At 43.1% G+C, this 21920-nt stretch overlaps 1 protein-coding gene across 2 annotated transcripts in view; it reads right to left on the reverse strand.

Moving 5' to 3' along the window:
• The window catches only part of LOC142597276 (ATPase family AAA domain-containing protein 2-like), a 45399-nt gene that overhangs the window by 18855 nt on the left and 4624 nt on the right, over positions 1 to 21920 (reverse strand). Inside the window, exons 2-16 of one of the 2 annotated variants that reach the window (XM_075728249.1) lie at positions 18436 to 18578; positions 17807 to 17856; positions 16455 to 16608; positions 14936 to 15032; positions 13870 to 13945; positions 11063 to 11173; positions 10480 to 10588; positions 9343 to 9459; positions 8295 to 8403; positions 7957 to 8072; positions 6532 to 6706; positions 5780 to 5868; positions 5273 to 5432; positions 3720 to 3810; positions 2968 to 3282 (exon numbers count right to left, since the gene is read on the reverse strand). In XM_075728249.1, the coding sequence (XP_075584364.1) occupies positions 2968 to 3282; positions 3720 to 3810; positions 5273 to 5432; positions 5780 to 5868; positions 6532 to 6706; positions 7957 to 8072; positions 8295 to 8403; positions 9343 to 9459; positions 10480 to 10588; positions 11063 to 11173; positions 13870 to 13945; positions 14936 to 15032; positions 16455 to 16608; positions 17807 to 17856; positions 18436 to 18578 (1912 nt within the window). Of the gene's footprint in view, positions 1 to 2967; positions 3283 to 3719; positions 3811 to 5272; positions 5433 to 5779; positions 5869 to 6531; positions 6707 to 7956; positions 8073 to 8294; positions 8404 to 9342; positions 9460 to 10479; positions 10589 to 11062; positions 11174 to 13869; positions 13946 to 14935; positions 15033 to 16130; positions 16227 to 16454; positions 16609 to 17806; positions 17857 to 18435; positions 18579 to 21920 lie in introns of those variants that run through there. The other variant, XM_075728251.1, reaches the window with a different exon arrangement.

The raw sequence follows: 21920 nt of genomic DNA on the forward strand, positions 1-21920 counted from the left end.
TAGAATATCACCAGAGGAGGAGGTGACACGTGCTGAAGAGGCCCCACTGTATAATAAATTGCCAGAAAATGAAAAGCAATATGCCCTGTTCACTGATGGGTCCTGTCGTCTTGTGGGAAAGCATCGGAGGTGGAAAGCTGCTGTATGGAGTCCTATACGACAAGTCGCATAAACTGCTGAAGGAGAAGGGGAGTCGAGTCAGTTTGCAGAGGTGAAAGCCATTCAGCTGGCTTTAGATATTGCTGAAAGAGAAAAGTGGCCAATCCTTTATCTCTATACTGACTCATGGATGGTGGCAAATGCCCTGTGGGGGTGGCTGCAGCAATGGAAGCAGAGCAACTGGCAGCGCAGAGGCAAACCAATCTGGGCTGCCGCACTGTGGCAAGATATTGCTGCCCGGGTAGAGAACCTGGTTGTAAAAGTTCGTCATGTAGATGCTCATGTACCTAAGAGTCGGGCCACTGAAGAACATCAAAACAACCAGCAAGTAGATCAGGCTGCTAAGATTGAAGTGGCTCAGGTGGATTTGGACTGGCAACATAAGGGTGAATTATTTATAGCTCGGTGGGCCCATGACACCTCAGGCCATCAAGGAAGGGATGCAACGTATAAATGGGCTCGTGATCGAGGGGTGGACTTAACTATGGACAGTATTGCACAGGTTATTCATGAGTGTGAAACATGCGCTGCAATCAAGCAAGCCAAGCAGTTCAAGCCCCTTGGGTATAGTGAACAATGGCTGAAATATAAATATGGGGAGGCCTGGCAGATTGATTACATCACGCTCCCACAGACCCGCCAAGGCAAGCGCTATGTGCTCACCATGATGGAAGCAACCACTGGATGGTTGGAAACATATCCCGTGCCCCATGCCACCGCCCGGAACACCATCCTGGGCCTTGAAAAGCAAGTCCTGTGGCGACATGGCACCCCAGAAAGAATTGAGTCAGACAACGGGACTCATTTCCAAAACAACCTCATAGACACCTGGGCCAAAGAGCACGGCATTGAGTGGGTGTATCACATCCCTTACCATGCACCAGCCTCCGGGAAGATTGAGCGATACAATGGATTGTTAAAGACTACCCTGAGAGCAATGGGTGGTGGGACGTTTAAACATTGGGATACGCATTTAGCAAAAGCCACCTGGTTAGTCAACACCAGGGGATCTGCCAATCGAGCTGGCCCTGCCCAATCAAAACTTTTACGTACTGTAGAAGGAGATAAAGTTCCTGTAGTGCACATGAAAAATACGCTGGGGAAGACAGTCTGGGTTACTTCCCCCTCTGGCAAAGGCAAACCCATTCGTGGGATTGCTTTTGCTCAAGGACCTGGGTGCACTTGGTGGGTGATGCGAAAGGATGGGGAAGCCCAATGTGTACCTCAAGGGAATTTGATTTTGGGTGAAAATAGCTAATGAACTGAATTGTATGATATTAATTGCTTTATAATACTGTATGTTATCTCTTAACTATATGTTATCTCTTAACTGCATGTTAATATAATAATATAGTAGGTTAATATTAAGTATATAATACTGTATATTATGATTGCTATATGCCACATCAATGGTATTGCAGTAAGAATTGCCCAGCTTAATGAAAATGAACTTTGATGAAACCATTTTGGAATGAGAACTGACTTCAGCATGCAACAGTCCAACACTGCACACCACCTCTCCTGCTCTGAAAGACTGTGATGACAGATGGAACCCAAAGTCATGGACTAAATGAACTCAATGGACATTTTAGAGGGATGGGCCATAGACGAAGGGAATGATATCTGTGTGTATATCAAGATAGGGAAAGTGGTGGTGATTAATTGGAACACATTGGAAAGGGGAGGGCCTGTGCATGACGTAGATGGTATAGAATAAGGGGTGGATACTGTCCTGGTTTCGGCTGGGATAGAGTTAATTTTCTTCCTAGCAGCAGGCATAGTGCTGTGTTTTGGATTTAGTAGGAGAAGAATGTTGATAACATGCTGATGTTTTTAGTTGTTGCTGAGTACTGCTTATGCTAGTCAAGGACTTTTTCAGCTTCCCATGCTCTGCCAGGCGCACAAGAAACTGGGAGGGGGCACAGCCAGAATAATTGATCCAAACTGACCAAAGGGCTATTCCATACCATATGACGTCATGCTCAGTATATAAACTGGGGGGGGTTGGCCGGGGAGCAGCGACCGCTGCTCCGGAACTGTCTGGGTATCGGTTGTCGGGTGGTGAGCAATTGCATTGTGCATCACTTGCTTTGTATATTATTATTACTATTATTATTATTATATTGTTGTTATTATTATTTTACTTTATTTTATTTCAATTATTAAACTGTTCTTATCTCAACCCAGGAGTGTTTCTCACTCTTACTCCTCCGATTCTCTCCCCCATCCCATCAGGGTAGGGGGAGTGAGCGAGCGGCTGCGTGGTACTGAGTTGCTGGCTGGGACTAAACCACGACACACGTGCATGTGTACAGTGTGATGCACAAACATTTAAATTAAGAGATTATGGTTAAAAATCAGGATAGCTAAAACAGGATTTAGCTTAAACCACTTACACTTGTACCGTGGTCTTGACGCTCCTCAGACAGGAATTAGAAGCATTCATGTAAAAATGCCCTTCTCCCCCCATTTAAATACTTCTTTTGAAAGAGGTGCCTCATACATTAAACCTTAAGCCCATCTCTACAAATGATAAATATGATGCTAGCTCCTGTCAGAAACAGGGTGCTCTGGTAGAGAACGCATATTTCTCTACTGCAAATTGCGAGTCATTCACAGCTCCCACCAAGCACTTCAGTTTAGAATCCAGAATAAAAACTATGCACGATATTCCCAAAATAAAGGCGTGCACATGCATATTATAAAATTCTACTGTTATTGCAGCTGAGAGGTTTGTGTACGTTGATTGCACAAATCAGAAGTTTTTGCTTTGGCAGAATTGTAAAGAAATGGATGTTACTGTTATACCTTGCTGTCGGTCCTTCTTTAGCGCAAGCTCTGCATGGGGAAACACTCTCTGCAAGGCTTGTAAAATTCTTGCTAGTGTGTTTTCAAACAGTGGTTTTGAAATAGGTGATAGCGCTTGCCCAGGTGAAGCCACAGCCCTCTGTGAAGCCGGAACAGTCTTCTGCATAGCCATGACAAAATCCTTTGCTGTTACTTTAATAGAAGCGGTATCTAACTGCAGTTTCTCATTACTTTGGTATATCTGGGGATAGCGGCGGCGCAAAGCACAGAGGACAGCTTCGGCACATAAGGATTTAATATCAGCACCACAGTATCCTAATAAACAAAACAAGAATCAAATGTTACGTCAGTCTCGGGCAACACAGAAGTCAAGGCCAAGGTTTCCAAAGGGCAACACTGAAAGACTTTGTATGCAGCCAAAAATTATCAGGCTAAGAGAGAATTTAAAGAGTTACTGCACTGCAGAGAAGTTTTGTTACATGTCTCGCGGCCTGATACCCTGCACGTATGAAGCAGCCTCCTAATCAAAACTTTGCTCCTGAGGAAGATGCCCCAAACCCATCCAATGTTCTGAGAGACAACAAGAAAATTAAAAGAAAAGAAGCATCTAACTTTGTTTGCTCTCAAGGCGTGCCAGCTGCCTCACCGCCTCGCTCTGCAGCAAGGCACAAGAGCTCGGGTACTGCCTGGTACAAGCTCGGATTCCTTAGGACTCAGTCACATGCAGTAACTCACTTTCTTTTCAAACTTACCAACACATTTTTCAGCTAGCTCTTCAAGAAACACGTCCAATGGCTTAGGGGTCCAGTCTCGTGTGTGAATCTTGAAAATCTCTTTTCTAGCCTGGAAACAAAATGGTTGCATTTTAGTTGGTCCTAAGTTTTCTCTTCAAAAAATCCCAAACACCACAAAACCCAAAACCCCCTCACATTAATACAAACACTTTTCTTCTCTGCTAACTTTCAAGTATTCTGAAGTTCAGTTAATAGGCTCTCTTCTTTTGCAAGCAGGAAATTTAATAGTTCTCTACTTGTCACATTAAACTCTTGCTGGGGGCCTGCAGTGAAATGGAAGCCATTTATAGCTTCCAGAAAAAGCACGTTTCCACAAGTATGAGACACCTAATGGTCCTGAGGAAAAAATTGTAGTAAAAAACCTCATCTGCAAACAGAGATTTTTCATCAAAGAAAATTCTTGCAAATTTAGCAAAATTTCACGGTGAGAGTCTCATTAGTTCATCAAATTTGCTTTTCTGCCAGTTCATTCAAGGAAAACAGTCCTAGCACTACATTTCAAATTGCTACAATTACTACAAAGAACAACAATAATTATGACTCAAACTACTGTCACCGATTCAGAAAATGTCAAACGTTGCCTATCTTCATCTCCGATCTGAGCAGGACTTGCATTTAAGTATTTCCTGGTACACAGAATAATTATGGCACATTTCTAGAATTCTGCCACAGTAGGGAATCATGCGTTATATCTGTTTCATGGCACTTCCTCTCCCGTTCCCAAAAGCAGGTAAACACTGGAGACAAACGTTTGTGTTAAATACACTGCTCAGTGTATATTTTTGGGTGGCTGTATACCTAGTTTTTCATTGCTTAGCTACTGCCATTGAACTAGAAGCAGCCCAAGCCCTGCACCTGTGCAGTGTACTTCACATCTTTGTCCAACTCCCTCTTAATAAGTACCAGTAACAATCTCAGATCCCCAGATACTTATAGGTATCTCCCAGCATACCCAGCCTGCGAACAATCCAACACTGGTACGTCCCCTCTCCATTCATAAACCAAGAACCGAGAGCAAGAGCACTTCAGGGAGAAAGTGCCTCAGTGGATTAGATAAGTAAGCAAAACACGAATCACTTCAGCAATGAAAAATTTTAATTCGCTCCAGCACCAGCCTTGATAAAAGTTTTTGTTGGCAAAAAGGCATGCTTGTGTGCACACCACTTCTTTCATTTTCACAATGAGAGAGCAGTAATTTATAGCTAATTCAGACATCCATTCTTACTTAAACATTTCCGTGACTAGCCGCATCCCATTTTCTCGGCTGGTCCCAGCGAAACCAGAACTAAGTATAGAACTAACTACTTGCTGAAATCCTCTTAATCGTATATATTCAGTACCAGATCTGCCCTCCGCAGTACAACGCAGTCTCTCCAGATATCCCTCTTTTGTCCAACTTGTGCAATACTGATTCTGACTTTAACTGCTCCGTGACACTGCATCGTTACGTGGTTTTGCTATAAAGATGGACTTTGTCACATTAGCGTTAAGGTTGAGTTTTAAGTTCTGACCTCTTTATTTGGCAAGCTGAAGAGGAACTCTCGATCAAAGCGTCCGGGTCTTCGTAAAGCAGGATCTATAGAATCCAGTCTGTTGGTGGCTCCGATTACCACAATCTCATCTCTGCTGTCTAAGCCATCCATAAGTGCCAGAAGTGTTGATACAACAGAGCTAACATAAAAATATAATTTTCGTTCACTGGTTTAGTAAACTTTGTTACGTTCTACGTGACCTTCTCCAATGATCACTCAAAAAAGACAAGCTTCTATTGATGAGATGCTGATTAGCGAAAGACTCATTTTAAGACATTACAAAAATAGGTAAGGTAACACAGGCCTTGTGCTCATATCAAGCTTGGTGAATTGCTTTCAATTATTGCTTAAAAGTCATCTGAAATTTAGTACCACTGACTCACTACTTTTCAGGACAAATGAATCTGTCACATAAAGTTAGATAGGTTGTGGTCGCCTTTTCACAAAGATCAAGCAGCTTCTCTATAGATACAAAAAGCGTACTACCTATGAATTTGGTCTTGTTTACTGGACCGTACAGGAGCAAGACCATCTATCTCATCAAAGAAAATAATTGAAGGTCGCATCCGGTAGGCCTAGAATGAAAACACAGGAATATTGACATAAGGAAACCAGCACTATCTTAAAGAGAAAATGCATGAAAAACGTTATGGGTGGGAAGTCACCGGAACTAGATTTTCCAGACTAGCGTCAGGGATCTCTACTAACTGACCTAATGGAGTAAGCAGCACGAGTAACAGAAGACAGCAGCCTGTGTCAACCCACTGAGACTGGCTGACAGGAAACAAATGGTACCAGCAGTTTCTACAGCTATTTGGCAACCACTGAGAACAGAGCCAGGACTTAACTCAGTCGCAGGTTTGGGAAGCAAGCTTCCATTAGGAATGTAAATGACCATGCTTTCAGCCCACATCTGTTTCCCTCTGATCTAAAGCCACCATCTCTTGCCTCTTGCAACCTTTTTTGTGGCTGGGTTTTTCTTTTTTGTGGCGGGGGGGTGGGGGGGGGGGAGGTGGGGGCTGCTTTGCGAGGTTTTCTCGTTTGTTTTGTTAAACTTTCCCAACGCATCTCAAGATTTCAAGCCCCTAAAAAACCCACTGAAAAAGGAAACACTCACAAACCCATTTCAGTGGAAGGAACTGACAAAACACGAAAAGGAGTGAGTTCTTCTTAAAAATTTTGACCACAGAAAATTGCAGTTACAGCTCGGACAGAACACACGCACATTTCAACCTTACCTGATCAAATAACAAACGAAGCTGTCGTTCAGACTCCCCCACCCATTTACTCAGGCAGTCGGCACCTTTTCTTACAAAAAAGGCTACTCTCCTGTCACCTTGGCTACATTCATTAGCAAGTGCACGAGCAACCAGTGTCTTTCCAGTCCCTGGTGGACCATAGAAGAGACAGCCTCTGCAATTAAAAAAACCAAACAGATTCACCTAAGAAAAACATCATGGAAAAGTACCTATCACAGCCCCCATCCCTAAAACACACCACTCTCCTCTCCTAACCAAAACACTTCATGTATAAGATAGGGTAACAGCTGAAGCATGAGAAAAGTCAAAACAGGTGGAAGTTTTGCATTCCTACACAATTCAACGAGGCAGTAACCAAAATGAATAAAGAGGGTAACGCAGATACACAAAACCTTGAGAAAAGACCATCGTGCCCCAGAAGGACACTTCCAAAACTGCTGACAAACTAACAGCGGTGATTACAGCACAGCGGAGCCAAACAAGAACAAACCTCAGCACAGAATCTGAGACTGGGCTAACTTACAAATCACCAGTTCATTCTTCAGCCATACACTGCGTATTCATTCTTGTTTTCACAAAAGGCAAGTTTTGGTAGTAAGGCATTTCATTCTCCCTTCAAAAGCTTTAAGTTACTGGACTTGGTCTCCCAGACCATCCATTGCTGATGATAAACGAGGAGGAAAGCTAAAGCTGGGAGGGTATTCTGCATTTCCAGAGAAATATAGCCATCAACTAGAAAAGCCAATACGCTGCTGTTTCAGAAAGAATTTCAATTAATAAAAAAGCAAAACGCTGAAAGATTTGAAAGCAAAGAATTTAAAGTCATACTTCAATATACCGTGATTGAGTTTTGCTGACCAAGAACATCTAAAGCTAGCAATTACGTCTCTAATAATTTCATTTCATAACACAGAACTAATTTAGCTGTGTAAGAAGTGGACAGATTCTTATTTTAGCCCAAGCACAACAAACACTGCAACGTTCTAGTTGCAAGTCCTGTCAATTGTAAAACTGACCCTTGAGCACTTGGAGAAAAAAGAGAGTCAGTGGGAGAGACAACTGGACTTCCAAGCAACAGATTACAGTCGACTACCAGCAGATGATTCCTTCCTGCTTACAAACTAATCAAGTTCACTTGTACATAGCACTTAAAACAAAACCACCCCAACCCCACCTGTGTAAAGGCAAGACACTTTGAAAGTGTATTCTCACCACACAGTAAACCTTTGAACCTACCTATATTCTGGATTCTACCCATTTTTAAGAAAGTACTTTTCACGACTGCTAAAATCCCCCTCAACACTGCTGAAAATTTTGAAGCCTGGAAACATATTGATACCTCAGCTGAATATTCTCCTGAAAATGGGTGAATCAGAATTTATAGTTTTAAACAATGTCTGTTACCTTGGAGGTTGAATTTTGAATCTCTCAAAGACTTCTGGGTAAAGCAATGGAAAAACAACCATCTCTTTTAGAGCTGAAATGTGGTCAGAAAGACCACCCACACCATCAAATCGTACCTACAGAGAATTCAACAGAACACGGTTTATATGTTAAAGAAAGCTGCAGCCTTGATAAGGTTCCATCAGAAACCGTAAGTCAGCACAAAGGAAGTGTTCTGGGCAATTTTCAAATCACTTGAGAGAAAGCTGTAAACCAAAGTGGTTGTAGGCAGCATGTTATCAAACACTTTCAGAAACACTGGAAACATCTCACTGACACAATGAACTAAAAATACTTACTGAACAGTCTATTTGCATTGGATCAACGTCAGCCAGACTTGCTCCAATTTTCATTCGATCCTTGTGAATTCCCTTTAAGTCACCTTTCTGAAAGTTCACTGGAAGACACCTGATTTGAATTAAGGAGAAAGAGAAAGAAAGGCATTTTCTAACTCAACGTGCAGCTAGAAGATTTCTGCTTTTATCATGATGGCAAGTGAACAAGGTGAAGACAACCTTATAAATGAGCATAAAATTCCTGAAGAGTTAAATATTCCTTCAAATTGGTTTACATTTAATGTCCATGAGCAAATAAAGGAAAATGGTCACTCCAGGCATTAAACTGAGTTTACTATTTTCACAACTCTTAGCACGTACGAATATCCCGGCCTGTCCACACAGCACGTATATGAATGCAAGCTTAGAACAAGTTATTCCGTATGTGGAGACTGTGAACTGACCTCGATTTGTGTGATGGAAGAACCCCCAAAACACACTGACATCTTTCAAAGATTTTTTGCTTCTGCCTTCAAAAAGTTACAGCCTGAGGCGATACTTATTTCAGTGTGGATTAACCTTATAAAGGCTGCCCAGCCACTGCTGGTCCTTCCCAAGGACTTTGGGATGTGTGTGCCAGAAGACGCACTTGCCTGAAAGACGTCTGGCTGAAAACTTATTTGTTAGGTTGTTACTAAAGTAGTTTTTCTAGAGCGTTTGTTAAGTAACAAAACCTCCATAATTGCCTCTATTTATAACAGTTTCTGTTATGGTGGGTTTCTTTCTGAATAAATTACTGTAAAGCACAGGAACAGTAGAATATTACATTAAAAAACCTACGTAAGTGTTCCTCCCCACATTCCTGCCTAGAAAGCAAACTGCTTATTAAAAATCAATTCTAAAAGTCCAATGTTAGAGAGTCCAGTTACAGTTGTCGGTACCAACAGCTATGATTAAATATTGCTGCAATTTAGAAACTGTACAAGATGAAGGGGATAACACTTCATGGTTAGGCAGATGCAAACTCCTCCCAGGTAGATTCCTCCCTCCCCTAGTCTCCAATTACATCAACCTTCTTAAATCTCGGTTACGGCTGTGCTTCCTATGCCTCTCAAAATGCTCTTCATCATCAGATGAGGGCGATGAGGAAGAGGATGTGGAATCTCTTGTGTGGACTGCGTGTCTCCGTCTGCAAACATTTCAAACAAACAAGTAAAAAAACTGAAGTACACACTAAGTAATCTCAAATTGCAAGTGAATTCTATCTCAGAATCTACTTTGAGATCTATTGAGTTTCCAGATCGTTGTAGTCCTTATGAAACCAATTTCCAAGTCCATCACAAGATTTTTCCTTGTGACAGCAAAGTTTAATTTTTCTTAGGAAGGTAAAATGTTTAACTATTTTGCAAAGAAATTTCATAAACAAAGTACTCATTTTGTCCCATCTCTCTCTCTCTCTCTCACACCCAAATCGAGTTTCACTTAGCATTACGTATCCACTCTGTGAAACACAAATTTGGCTTCAAAAACCCTTCCTTCCATAACTGTCTGCTTTCAAGGATGCTAAACAAAATGCTCCTATCTAGCAAGCCATGGCATTCTCCATGCTCTCATTGCTTACAGGATCCAAACCCCCTTTGTCATTACTATGGCAATTTATAAGTTATTATTGCAGTTTACAATTTACAATTTCATTCAGCATTTTTCTTGTTTAAGGATAGTTTCATACAGAAACATTAACTGATTCCAAAGAGAAACCAGAATCACTATTGGAGTGATTAAAAAAACCATAAAATCCACTAAAACTTCCATACAGGCTCTCCCTCTAACTAAATTACCTTCAGTTTTCAGAAAATAGTTTGTATCCTTCAAGATTAAATAGTCTAAGGTTTTCAGAGGGAGATTCTGGCTTCAATTCCAGAACAAAAGACTTTCAGTTACACAATCTCAGCCACAACCTCCATAATCACCTTATCAGTGACCACAAATACTGCATTTTTTAAAATCTAATGGCTAATAAAAAGTATAGTCTCTCCCCTGCCCCACCCCCCGGCAAGATTTGTTTTCTTTATACCCTCAGACTACCACAGCAATAATCATACTATGAATCTGTAATTACCACCAGTCCGACAACCTCTGAAAGCATTATTCAGTAATGCGACTGACAGCACCATTGATAAATAAGAACTATCGCTAACCGTACACCAACCTTTTAGTTCTTTTGCAGCAAGAGCCTTGTGACTGAGCACTTCTAAATGAATCTCTCCGTCTGACAGGTGAAGACCGGCCCGAGAAATAGATCTTACGTTGTCTTGGTTCTGTTGAAAGCAAACAATTTGAAATAACATTACAAACAAGTGTAAGAGACAGCAGGATAGTGCAAGAGGCAGAAAATGTGACATGTGTCCCCTATCTCTAATTTCAGGGGAAGTTTCAAGTGATTTGGGGGAGGGGTGGATTTTTTTAATAAATCAGTACACAGCAGAAGTGAAAAAACACACACCTGCTTTTTAAGGACAACTGAAAACCACAAGAGTAAGATTATCAGGTCTGTTTAATTCCTGTTCCTTCAAGGGCACATAGGTCATTTTTTTACTGAAAACCAACAATAAGTATGGCAAATGGCAAGGAAATATAACGTGCACAGGATACACGCCTTTAATGACATTTACTTGCAGAATGAAGGCAAGAAATTTAAATAGAAGTTGAGTGTGTGTATATATCGTCATTAAAAAAAAAGTCACTTATATGCAAGAAACTGGCTCTTAAGAGAAACCGTGCATATAACCTACTTGTCAATGGAGCTTGATAGCGCTGAACGGTTTTCCTCTGTCGAAGGTCATAACGCTTTCGAGTGTCTTCACCGTCATCATCTTCTTTCTCTTCACTTTCTTCTGATGAAACTACCACACATCGACATAACATTAAACTGCTTAAGTACTGCTGCAAATTATATGAAATTCAAAACACACTACGCAGATGCCTATAGGTTTTACTATTACCTTCACGTTAGTGACACAATGGATCGGAAAACCTGCAAAAGCTTAAGAGCAATTTATGCAAGACACATTCCAGAAATTACAAAACACAGAGGAGCAGACATATATTGTTCTGGCCTTGGCGGAATTGCTGTGGGTGATTTCTCACCAGTCTTAGTAACACCAACTCTGTCATCTTGCTTAGCTAAGATGCAGCTCCTATGAAAACCACTATTTCAGAAAGTAATTTCTGGTTATTTTGCGACAGCGTTTCAAGGAAATGTTTTGAATGCTCTGCAGTGGTAAGACTAAGCATGGTCATCTAGCTCCAAGTCCTAGCTCTGCCACAGATTACATGAGCAACAATGGGCAAGTCACAGCTTTGAACTTCCCCAGTCAGAAAATGATGTCAAATGCATACAGTTGATGCCACTAGCTTCTGCAAAGTAACTTAAAGTTTTTGCACAAAAGTTGCTAAGAATGCAAAAACCAGAGCATGATTATCTAGCAGGTTCTTCATAATACCCTCTCACATTAATAGCTGGACACCAGGTGAGGAATGTGCGTGCTCTGTTCACCTACCTGCTCACTAAAATTAAGTCAATCGTATTCTTTGGAAAGCACCACCCTTTTCTTTCTTCCCCCCAAAAGGTCATACTGCTTTCTGAATGCAAGATGAGTTACACAAGATAGGCAGACAGCACATGGAAACCTGAAAAATTATTTCGGCATCACTACCATCCTCAGTCCTTGGTACTCCAACACTCCTGCCACAGAGGCGTGAATTTCTCTGCTTTTCTGCTCCGCTAGTCCTTCCCCTTGCTCCACTCATCTTCTTTACACCAACACTGACACACTTGCCCCACTCCTTCCTGGCATGCTTCCCATTACAAAAGTCTATTTTAGTTTTTTCCTAATTTAAAATGCCAGAGTTTTCACTTTCACCACCAATGTATCGCCCCGTACTCTTATTTCCCATTCAACACACTATTTCTAATTCTTTTCTACAAGTCTCTCCTGCCTAACACCATGAGAGCCACCCACTGGAACCAAGCCATATAGTTCCTCCCTCTCGACTGCCAATGCCTTGTATTAAAGCTGCTCTTATTAAGGCCTCGAGCTGATATTCTCCTAACTAGATCTCCAAATGATGAGGTAGCTGTCCTTCTCCCTTACCAGCCAAATAGCCCCTGGCACACTTGATCATGTTTCTTTCTGTTAATGCCTTGCCCTACCTTGGTTTCTTTAGGTCTCTGGCTGGGCTCCTCCTGCGGCTCCAGGTGTTCTCTGGCTGCTCTGCGAGGAGCTCTGATCACCAAGGCGCACACCTGGGAGCCACAGGCTAGGTCTCAACTAACAACAGGCCTAAAACCAGGCCACAGACTGTTCTCTGGCCTGTTCACGGTTAGGAACAAGATCACCCCAGCACACATTAACACCTGGACATCTAGCTCGACCCCTTTTGTAGGCCTCCACTGCCAGTGGTCAAGCCTTTCACAGTCTGTGTAACACGCCCAAGATGCTGCCCTCGCTGGGTATGGCGTACATCATCTCTCATGCTCCCCACAACTCATCCCGACGGGTTTCACGCGGGGACACTGGGGCTGATGGCTCTGCTGGGACAGCCCTGGGAGGGGCCCAGACAAGGAGGCTGCTCCTCCTTGATTTGAGGCCTTCATTTGGGTCCCTGCCTGCCATTGTGCACCCACCCCTGTGCTCCTCTGGCCTTGTGCAGATAGGACTTGGACGGGCTGATGGCCCTGGGATGAGCCTGGGAGTAGCACGGCAGGGTATTACTTGGGCTCCCCCTCCTGCCACGGGCTCTCCGAGCTCCCTTGGGGGTGTGCAGAGGAGGTCTGTCACAAAACCTAACACTGATCGGCTCAACTGCCGCCACATCCTTTTCTGTCCTTAGGCACAGTCTCACCCCCTGCTCTTCCATCCAGAAAGCTCCTCCAAGGATCAGTGGACTGACCGCCTTAATCACAACTATCATTCTCCTTAAAACCTTGAAGTTTTTCCCCCTCACTTCAAACATAAAGTTAATATGGCCTTTTACAATTTAACGTATTCCTCAAGTTATTTCCCACTGAGTACCGCGATGACAGCTCCTAATTACAGGCCCAGGCAGCAGCTTCCACTGACTACCTGCTAAACACAAAAATGAACAACGCTGTCTTCTCCCCTGCTCATCTTCACCCTCGGGAGCAGCTTTCCATACACATCTGGCAGCCTCCCTTACTTCCTGAAAACTCTTGCTGTGCTGCTCAAAACCGTGAAAACTGTCATGCTCCTGCTGTAGCGAGACCACTCCTCCTCATTCTGAGTAATACCATCCACTTCTTTGTATTCCCACCTGTCCACAGCCATCTGTTGCCTTTTATCTTGTAAACATTTTGGAAAAGCACCAATTTTTTTTTTTTTTTCCTCTGAATACCTCTTCTGAGCTCACTACAGTACAGCCCTAGAGTCCGTGACTATGGCTTGTAATGCCAACAGCAATACAGATTTTTTTAACCGATGAAAAATACCCAGTAGTTCAGCTCGTCTCAATTGTTTAAGACAAAGCTTTTGGCTAGAGCACAGGAAAGAAAATTTAAAACAGAACCCAACTACGGTGCCACCTTGATTATCAGCTATTTCTTCGTCAGCTCTTTGGATTTCTTCCTCTCCTCGGGAGTACCTATCGAGGTTTTCCTAATGAAAACAAACAAGAAAGATCAGTCACAAATATGCAGAAAACCTGACGTGGGCATATTTGGTGCCCATGTAGTAACATTATCAAGGCACTCCGTATACACAAAAGATTAAGGTACAGGAGGAGAGAATCGGAACATCATTCGGGCACCCAGGATTAGTAACAAGAATTTCTGCGCTAAAATAGGGCTTAGTACATGCGATAGTTAAATACTCATCCAGATACAAAACTGAGTGGCTCGATTAATCACAGGTTAATAATCCAAGAGTGTGACAGAACCCAAGAAAAAACAATTCCTAGCAGACAAGAAAAAATTCATATGGGCATTTGAGAGATGCTATACAAAGTACTATGGACAATTCCGGTTTCATTCAAAAAAAAAAAAAGAAATTCAGATCTAACCAAAAACCTGTGCAAGCAGGCTATGAAGATGTTTAAAAAATGAAGTGCCTGTCATTCAAAAAGACAGTGGAAGAACAATTTAATAAAGCAAAACTCAGACAGAGGAAATACGATTGCTGTATATAATTTTCACATTAAGTTCCTCTAGGGACAGAGGGCTACTTAAGCTCAGAGGCAAGGCTGGCAGAACAACAAACACAGATAAAGCAGACATCAATGCATTCAGTTTTTAGTCCAATTTGAAGTGAAAACCCAAGCCCCAAAACCGCTGTTTGTAAACAGTGTCCACTCAAAAATCATAAGGCAATTCAGAAGGCACGGTATAAGACACGTATTTCAGCGTATCGCTGCTATTTCATGGCTTCTGAAGAAGGTATTTCCTCCACCCTTAGAGCATATCTATATATGCTTAATATAACATAACAGTAAGATGTTAAATTATAATTAGAGAGCAAAACCAAATGCTATTGTAGATGACGCTAGTCTTCGGAAGAAGTTATTTCAGCTAAATTAAAATTACAGCTCAATAATTTCCCTATGTGAAATACACTACTTATACAAAACCAGGAAAATAAATTAGTATCTACTTCTTCTGCATCCTGGAACACCCCAAGGTCTTCCATCATTCGCCGTCTACGCATCTTCTCCATGTCATCCATTTTTTGCAAGACTGCTTCTGCAGTACTAAGACAAAAAGTTGACATGTAAGAGCAAAGATAGGCAAGTACAAAAAAATAACAACATCTCAAACACTACACATAATCAGTAGGACATTTTAAAAAAGTATGCACAAAGCAAGAGTCATGGACAACTTTTTAAACACTACTTAAAAATTAGGTCAAATGTTTACTTTTTTTTAAAGAGATTTAAGAACAAGTGTTTGAGGATTTGCAAATATACACTGTTTTCAGGTTTATTTTCCCCTCTTGCTGAACACAGTAAAAAAATGTTGTAGTAGGAAAAAAAGAATTCTGAAGATCATAGTAAGATAACAGGAAGAACTATGGCAGTTTTTTATAACACTTAAGTTGCTCTGCATGATTGCATTAAGTCATTTTCAGTTCACAGCCTTCCTCAGACAACAGGTTGCTTATTCTTCTCTTAACTGTAATTTAAGTTTCATGCTGGTTTTCCATGACTTTATATGCTGGAATAAACATCCCACTGCTGTTACACTTTGCAAACCTTTCAGAAAACAATGTCAATTGGGGCTTCACAAAGAGAATTAAGCCATGGACAGACAGGCAGAAACACTAGGGCTACTTCACTTTGGCTGTATTCAACTTTCCTCGGTATCTTAACTCAAGCGAGCATTATAAAATTATTAGTAAGCATGGAAGACAAGTTAATTAAAAGTGAAGGCGCTTCTGACACTAAAAAAAATTGATTTACAGGGCAAGGTAAATCTACCGAAAGTCACAACGTAAAGCAGGTCTTTTGGTTCACAAGACAACACACAAACCCACCCAGCCCATACATAAAAGATCCTCTAGTACGAAGATCTCTCTGCAACTGGCAATCCCAAAACAAAGAGACCAGTGGCCACTTTAAACATTGGCTGTGCCCAAATTCTTTACACATGAAGCACCTTCCAAATACATCCTCCTGCACACACTCTCAGACCTGGAAGTCTGTTAACAGCCACAAGCACCTACTTCTGAAAAACTCGGGTTGAACACCTTGGCTGCGAAGTACAAAGGCCCACACCTTACAGAAGCCAATACACGAACAACAACTACAGGACATACCAGCGCAGGCAGAGGAGCAAGGAAGAGGAGCTACCTGATCAACGGCAACGGAATGTTAGCAGAGGTTGCCAACAACATCCTGCAAGTTCCGAGCCGGGCAACCCTGGTGGGACTCTACTATGGCGGGCACCTGCAGCACAGCACTTATCACAAGGACGTCGTGTATACAGAGGGGCATGTAGGGAAGTCTCAGCCTAACCGCTGAATGCATTTAGCTCTTGCTGCCAGGAATAACAATACCTTTTTCTGTTGTCAAAAGAAGAAGAAAGTCCCTAGCCAGTATTATGCCATAGCACAAAGGCTTGCTAATAAGGTTCATTTTAGTAGCTTTGCAAGATGATGAAAAAAACCCACTTACTTTGTTATCAGTTTGTCAAACAAAACAGATTGATTTGTAGTGGTGTAACGACTTCGTCGAAGTCTGCAGCTTCGGCGGACCTCCAAATCCCCATTTGCTTCACGGACTTGTTCTGCAGCTTTTGCATCAGCTCTGCTCTTCAGCGTTCTGGTGACTAAAATGCATCCATATATAAAATATTTTGAGACAGAAGATGTGTTATTCCCTTTATTTCACCGTTACTCTAGTACAATGTAACAAAATCTGCAGGGGATTGATTTTTTCTTTAAATACTGAATTAGAACTTATTCTCATGACCACTGCATTCAACTTAAAATTACTTATGTTTAAACTACCTACTTACAAGCATGACTTGCACGACAACTTTTTAATAGACTGGAAAGCCAATCTGATGAAAACAAACACACAACTTTTGTTCCATGTAGGGGGCAAGTTTATTCCAGTTACTTCTTTCTGGAAAAGCGAAAACCAACAAATACCTCTCTCTAAGGTGTTTCTACTCCATTCATGTAAACTTGTATCTAATAGGTTTTTTAAAAAATTGTCTACGTGGGAAGTCTCTTCTTAAGATGCATGTTTTTAGTACGCTGTTTAAGCATGCATCACTTTCATTTTCTGCATCATGACGCAAAAGCTCTACAAGATAACAAATGTCTCAAGATAAACTCCTCAATACCAAACAACTCAAACACTTGCCTGCTTTAAACAGAGATCTGCCCAGTATTTACCACACAGCATCCTTTGCCACGGTTCCGTTACTTGCATCATTAAAACAGTCAGGAGAGGTCAGTGAGAAAGTAGTGCACAATTAGAACTTGAATTACCACACACAAAGTGCATTTCAGGCCTTCACCCTGCTGGGGTACTCAGCACGGCAATTCGGTTCCAAGGTAAATCGCTGAACTTCAGCGACACTTCCCCGTGTCAGTGGGTTTGTGCGCCTCATGACTGAATTCCTTTTCAACTCCCATATATTATAATACTGCAATATTCCCTCCTATTTGCAACAACGGTTTTCAATTAATTTGTGTCCTGCAGACTCCAGAAAATCCACGTCACAAAGAAACCTGAGCTAAGGAACAGATTCTCTAGTGCCTAAGAGCAGCCTAGAATTCACACTGCATTCTCCCCACGCCCAAAGGAATTGATAGCATATCCTCCTATTTGCACCTACCTCTTCTCATAAACCTCACAGGAAATTCACTGTCTTTGAGAGATCTGCTCTCACCACTGCACCTGATTTTGGCTGATGAGCTCAGAAGTTTTGGGGGCCAAGTTAAATGGAGTGACCAAAAGCAACCCTTCTCGGGAAACAGGCTAAAAAGGAATCCTCGGGAGTTACCACTACTTACCTTCTTTATATTCTTCTTCTTTTGGGTCTGATTTTGGCTTTGCCAACTGCCTACATTAAGAAAGAAGGCAGAGGAGAGAAGGGAGAAAAGAATTATTGTATAGAATTGTATAGACTATATAGGATAATATTGTATAGAATCACTGCATAGAACTATTGTATTGTATTGTATTGTATTGTATTGTATCGTATTGTTCCCCATCAAGACTAGGGAACCGACCAAGTTTATAATCCAGTGCTCCACATCATGCAAAGAAAAGCCTGTGGACCACACGGAGGATTCAGATCCCAAGTCTGCTGCGTACCACAGGCAGGCAGTTCTATAAGGACATAACTTTCATAACCTGCTAACCTTGAAGTCTCAACGGTGCAAACAACATCTCAGTAACTAAACTGGAGGAGAGATCTCAAAGGAGTTGGGAAAAGATGCTTGGTTTTTATACAAGCACAAGACTTTGACTAAGAAGAGTGATTCTAGTTCTAACGTACTGGCCCGGATATTAACGTAATCGTATTCCCCCACAGATTTTTGGCTGTAGATTTATCATGACATGACTCGTCGGGCATGCTTTCACTTTTCCTTTTAGTTCTAGGACTTGAACAGAGATTGGACACCTACAAATACAGTACCTCGTAAAGTGTCTTCGACTGACATTTTCACTTAATATTTCCATGCTTTTGTCAAAGCTAGAGTCTGAACAAGGCGGCATGTTTTTTCTCATTGATCTTAAACAGTGTCCATTGAAGCATTCAATTTTGCCAGCGGAAAATTCCTAGGGAAAGAAGAATGTATTTATCTGAACCGTGTATGTTAAGCTAAGAAGGAAATTCTCCCTCATTTACGCAAGTTTATTCTCGAACTCTCCTGACTTCATACTGGTGCAACTAATGGCAGGTAAGCCTTGAACCACTTCTGCACCAAGAAGTAGCTCTCAGAAAAAAAAAAAAAACAACCAACAAACCAACAAACCAGCTTTCAAAGCTAAAGCTCCCCTCCACCACGCTTTTCTTGTGGACAACTTAATATCCTTTGAAAAAATTACTGCGGCAAAGCCTTTCATATAAACTTTCATGGAAAAACAAAACCCTTTTATTTCAGAATTGGCTCAGAGGAGCAGTCAAGCTTGACCTTGCATGTCCTGGGATTCAAGTGTAGTTAGGAGAGTTTTGCTCCTACCTCCGTTCCATTTGGAAGGACATTCAAAGATTTCCTTCAGGAGGATGGCATTTATCCACGGGAAACCAAAGAGAACTCAAGCTACATTTTTTTTTGTTGCCGTTGATCTTGTCACGTTGGTATTTCTGCAAGGAGGATGACTACTATCACTTTTACTACGTGAGGAAAGCTGTGATGACCGTGAGAGGTGGCTCGTTCGGTTTACAACCCAAAGTTTCATTAAGAGTACACCAAGCTAAATCTCACACTGAAGAGGGCATAAAACAGACCAGGTTCTTCTACTTCTTGACACTAACTTTACCGAGAGGTACTTCCATTTGTAGTTGATGGAGATGATGACAGAAGCGCGAAGAAGGTCGCTACAGGAGGGCAACGATGCACGCGCAAGGCCCTTGTAGGGCCACGCAATGAGAGCCGCGGCCACCCGCTGCTGGGGAGTCAGCCCTGAGCCACAGAGCTGGGCAATCCTCTAACTGTCTGACGGTCTTCTCTTCAGCCAACCTTGAAGAAGCCGTCCCCAATGTTCACCTGTGTCCTGGTTCTGGCTGGGACAGAGTTCATTTTCTTCCTAGTGGCTGGCATAGTGCTGTGTTTTGGATTTAGGATGAGAATAACGTTGAGAACACACTGATGTTTTAGTTGTTGCTAAGGAGTGCTTACACTAGTCAAAGACTTTTCAGCTTCTCATGCCCTGCCAGTGAGCACAGCCAGGACAGCTGGCCCAAACCAACCAAAGGGCTAATCCATGCCACGTGATGTCATGCTCGGTATATAAACTGGGGGAAGCCGGCTGGGGGGCAGCGATCGCTGCTCGGAGACGGGCTGGGCATCAGTCAGCAGGTGGTGAGCAATTGGACTGTGCATCGCTTGTTTTGTATATTCTTTTATCATTATTATTATTGATTTTCCCTTTCTTTACTGTCTTTTAATGGGACTGTCTTCATCTCAACCCATGAATTTTACCTTTTTTTTTTCTCCTTGATTCTCTCCCCCATCCCACTGGGGAGAGCAAGCAAGCAGCTGCATGGTGTTTAGCTGCCTGCCGGGTTAAACCACAACAACCTGACAACTTCTCATCATAAGACAGACCTTTTACATGAGGAGGATTTCAATCACCTTTCCTTTGTCTCTCGTTTTAGAGAGCACCTCCCCTCCCGCAGTACCCCGGGCTGGTGGAGCCAGGCCTCACAAGATGCCTCCCATAGCTGGCTTTTGAATTTGGGCATCTGCGATGAAACCCCTAAAGACATTTTCTGCTTCTCGGATCCAGCACAGACGGATGTAACGAGACCTAAAGCTTAATGAGAGGCAGTCTGATCTGTCAGAGTCACCTTTAACATTTTTCCTCTCAAAGCAAATCTTAAGAAAGAAATTGTAACAGAAAGCCTTTCAACTAATTCTTAATTTTACAGAGCCCTAGGTTCACTTGAAGAAGGCAGGTCTTTGTGCACGCTTACACATAGGAGTATTAAACCAATACTTTCAGCACTCATCGCTGAGACAGCTAGGAAAAAAAGCCCAGACCAAGAAATAACGATGTTCTCTCACCTACAAACGTACTCAATGGCATTCCTACAGCTGCTATGACTATGGCTCACATATCATCCTACAAAATCTACAGGCATGCCTGGGAACTACCAGTAATGCTAGGTGACGTGATTAGCGGCTAATCTGCATGACGAAAAGCGGCAGAGAAGCACCGGCGGGCAGAGGCAGCCCGGTAACGCAGCGCGGGGGGAGCAGCCCGGCCCCGCTCCTCGCGAGGCCTTTGGCCAGCCCGAGGCCTGGCTCCAGGGTGAGGGACCCCCCCGGGGCACGGGCGGGAGAGGCCTCGGGGGTCACCCACCAGACCGAGCGGGAGCCTCCGCCTAGAAAACGACTCACGGCGGGACACCGATCACCACAGTCCGGCCCACCTGTGTCCCGGGGCACAGAGGTCGAGTGCCAGTGACAGGAGAAGGGGCCACACCTCCTCACGGCCCGCACCATCGCCGGCAGACACTGAGCCAGCGCAGCCAGCGTGAGGGGCTGGGGTAGCTAGGGCTAGAGTTTGGGAACCAGGTACTGGAAAGGCCACGAGTCTGGGCCAGCTACTGGAGAGACCGGGGGTGGGGTCTGAGCCCAGCGCTGGACTCGGGGGCAGCTCCAGGGAGGCCACGGGTCTGGGCCAGGGACCTGGCTGCGCCTGCGCGCGGGGTGACTGGGAGACCAGGCCAGCCGGGGCCACTTACTGGCTTGACTGAGCACCTCAGGACAGTTCCACAGGGATACACGCAGTACACGTGTGCGTGCGCGAGCACACGCGTGGGGACTGAACACCAGCAGCTGGGACACGGCTGTGCACCTCTGGGGCCTACACACGCAGCTGCCAGCCCCTGGGGAGACCCAGGCACTGGGGGCAGCTACAGACAGACTGGGTGCCTGTCCTGGTTTCAGCTGGGATAGAGTTAATTTTCTTCCTAGCAGCAGGCATAGTGCTGTGTTTTGGATTTAGTAGGAGAAGAATGTTGATAACACGCTGATGTTTTTAGTTGTTGCTGAGTACTGCTTATGCTAGTCAAGGACTTTTTCAGCTTCCCATGCTCTGCCAGGCGCACAAGAAACTGGGAGGGGGCACAGCCAGAATAGTTGATCCAAACTGACCAAAGGGCTATTCCATACCATATGACGTCATGCTCAGTATATAAACTGGGGGGGGGGGTGGCCAGGGAGCAGCGATCGCTGCTCGGGAACTGTCTGGGTATCGGTCAGCGGGTGGTGAGCAATTGCATTGTGCATCACTTGCTTCGTGTATCATTATTATTATTATTATACTGTTACTATTAGCATTACTATTTTACTTTATTTCAATTATTAAACTGTTCTTATCTCAACCCAGGAGTGTTTCTCACTCTTACTCCTCCGATTCTCTCCCCCATCCCATTGGGGTAGGGGGAGT

Source organism: Pelecanus crispus, chromosome 2 (assembly GCF_030463565.1).
Source record: "Pelecanus crispus isolate bPelCri1 chromosome 2, bPelCri1.pri, whole genome shotgun sequence".
Lineage (NCBI taxonomy): Eukaryota > Metazoa > Chordata > Aves > Pelecaniformes > Pelecanidae > Pelecanus > Pelecanus crispus.